Source organism: Lampetra planeri, unplaced genomic scaffold, assembly GCF_965212315.1.
Source record: "Lampetra planeri unplaced genomic scaffold, kcLamPlan1.2.h2 scaffold_715, whole genome shotgun sequence".
Classification (NCBI taxonomy): domain Eukaryota; kingdom Metazoa; phylum Chordata; class Hyperoartia; order Petromyzontiformes; family Petromyzontidae; genus Lampetra; species Lampetra planeri.
Genome location: NW_027615537.1, coordinates 37,501 through 40,096, shown reverse-complemented (window position 1 = coordinate 40,096; position 2,596 = coordinate 37,501). Strand labels below are relative to the sequence as shown.

Here is a 2,596-nt window from a genome sequence, read left to right as displayed (position 1 = left end):
TTCACCCACTCACTCACCCACCCACTTACCCACCCATTCACCCACCCACTCACCCACCCACTCACCCACCCACTCACCCACCCACTCACTCACCCACTCACTCACCCACCTCCCCCCCACCCCCCCCACCTCCCCCCCACCCCCAGTCTCGCTACGGAGGCTTCCACCGTGTCGTGCGTGCGACGTTGGGCGACGTTGCGGCGACGTTCACCATGCAGACCTGGGTGGTGCTGCTCGACTTCTTTGGCGTGGGCTCCACCGCGCGGGGTCACGGGGTCACCGCCGGGGTCACCGCCGGGGTCACCGCCGGGGTCACCGCCGGGGTCGCGGATAAAGACCTCAACACCAAAGTGGAGCTCAAGGTGAGCGGGTGGGTGAGTGGGTGGGTGAGTGAGTGAGTGGGTGGTGGGTGGGTGAGTGAGTGGGTGGGTGAGTGGGTGGGTGAGTGAGTGAGTGAGGGGTGGGTGGGTGAGTGGGTGAGTGAGTGAGTGGGTGGGTGGGTGAGTGGGTGGGTGAGTGGGTGGGTGAGTGAGTGAGGTGGGTGGGTGGGTGAGTGGGTGGGTGGGTGAGTGGGTGGTGAGTGAGTGAGTGGGTGGGTGGGTGGGGGTGGGTGGGTGAGTGGGAGTGGGTGAGTGGTGAGTGGGTGGGAGTGGGTGAGTGGGTGTGGGGGTGAGTGGGTGAGTGAGTGGGTGGTGAGTGGGTGGGTGGGTGAGTGGGTGGGTGGGTGGGTGGGTGAGTGGGTGGGGTGAGTGGGTGGGTGGGTGGGTGGGTGAGTGAGGTGGGTGGGTGGGTGGTGGGTGGGTGGTGAGTGGGTGGGTGGGTGGGTGGGAGTGGGTGAGTGGGTGGGTGGGTGGGTGAGTGGGTGGGTGGGTGAGTGGGTGGGTGGTGGGTGGGTGAGTGGGTGAGTGGGGTGGGTGGGTGGTGGGTGAGTGAGTGGGTGGGTGGGTGGGGGTGAGTGGTGAGTGAGTGGGTGGGGGGTGGGAGGGTGGGTGGGTGGGTGGTGGTGGGTGGGTGAGTGAGTGGGTGGGGTGGGTGGGTGGGTGGGTGGGTGGGTGGGTGGTGGGGTGGTGTGAGTGGGTGAGTGAGTGGTGGGTGGTGGTGGTGGGTGAGGGTGGTGGGTGGGTGGTGGGTGGGTGGTGGGTGGGTGGGTGAGTGGGTGGGTGGGTGGTGAGGGTGAGTGGGTGGGTGGGTGGGTGGTGGTGGGTGGGTGAGGGGGTGGGTGGGTGGTGAGTGGGTGGGTGAGGTGGGTGGGTGGGTGAGTGGGGGTGGGTGGGTGGGAGGGTGGGTGGGGGTGGGTGGGTGGGTGGTGGGTGGGTGAGTGGTGGGGTGGGTGGGTGGTGGGTGGTGGGTGGTGAGTGGTGGGTGAGTGGTGGGTGGGTGGGGTGAGTGGTGGTGGGTGAGTGGGTGGGTGGGGGGTGAGTGGTGGGGGTGGGTGGGTGAGTGGGGTGAGTGAGTGGGTGGGTGGGTGGGTGGGTGGTGTGGTGAGTGGATGGGTGGTGGGGTGGGTGAGTGGGTGAGTGAGTGGGGTGGGTGGGTGAGTGAGTGGGGGGTGGGTGGGGTGGGTGAGTGGATGGGTGAGTGGGGTGGGTGGGTGGGGTGGGGTGAGTGAGTGAGTGAGTGGTGAGTGAGTGGGGTGGGTGGGTGGGTGGTGAGTGAGTGGATGGGTGAGTGGGTGGGTGAGTGGGTGAGTGAGTGGGTGGGTGAGTGAGTGGGTGGGTGGGTGGGTGAGTGGTGGTGGTGGGGTGAGTGGGTGGGGTGGGTGGGTGGGTGAGTGAGTGGGTGGGTGAGTGGTGGTGAGTGGGTGGGTGGGTGGGTGGGGGGTGGGTGAGTGAGTGGGTGGGTGGGTGGGTGAGTGGGTGGGTGAGTGGGTGGGTGGGTGGTGAGTGGGGTGGTGGTGAGTGGGTGGGTGGGTGGTGGTGGGTGGGGTGGGTGGGGTGAGTGGTGGTGGTGGTGGGTGGGTGGGTGGGTGGGTGAGTGAGTGAGTGGATGGGTGAGTGGGTGGGTGAGTGGGTGAGTGAGTGGGTGGGTGAGTGGTGAGTGGGGTGAGTGGTGAGTGGGTGGTGGGGGTGAGTGGTGGGTGGGTGGGTGAGTGAGGTGAGTGGGTGAGTGGTGAGTGGGTGAGTGAGTGGTGAGTGAGTGGTGAGTGTTTGTATCGTTGCAGGTGGGGCAGCTGTCCGTGCTGCTCACCCAGGAGGGGGAGGAGGTTCTGAGCGCCAAGCTCACCCACTTGTCCACCAGCCTCACCACCACAGGTGGACAACTCAGCCTGCCTGTCTCCCTGTGTGTGTGTGTCTGTGTGTGTGTCTGTGTGTGTGTCTGTGTGTGTGTCTGTGTGTGTGTCTGTGTGTGTGTCTGTGTGTGTGTCTGTGTGTGTGTCTGTGTGTGTGTCTGTGTGTGTGTCTGTGTGTGTGTCTGTGTGTGTGTCTGTGTGTGTGTCTGTGTGTGTGTCTGTGTGTGTGTCTGTGTGTGTGTCTGTGTGTGTGTCTGGTGTGTCTGTGTGTGTGTCTGTGTGTGTGTCTGTGTGTGTGTCTGTGTGTGTGTCTGTGTGTGTCTGTCTGTCTGTGTGTGTCTGTCTGTGTCTCTGTGTGTCTGTGTG

The 2,596-nt window shown here is 65.1% G+C and overlaps 1 protein-coding gene across 1 annotated transcript in view; it reads left to right on the top strand.

The window, feature by feature from the left end:
• Window positions 1-146: 146 nt before the first annotated feature.
• The window catches only part of LOC144741786 (intermembrane lipid transfer protein VPS13D-like), a gene marked incomplete at its 5' end in the record, with an annotated part of 21,808 nt that continues 19,358 nt past the window's right edge, over window positions 147-2,596 (top strand). The window contains 2 exons of the mRNA XM_078624291.1: window positions 147-362; window positions 2,162-2,252. Coding sequence (XP_078480417.1) covers window positions 147-362; window positions 2,162-2,252 — 307 coding nt within the window. The remainder of the gene's footprint in view (window positions 363-2,161; window positions 2,253-2,596) is intronic.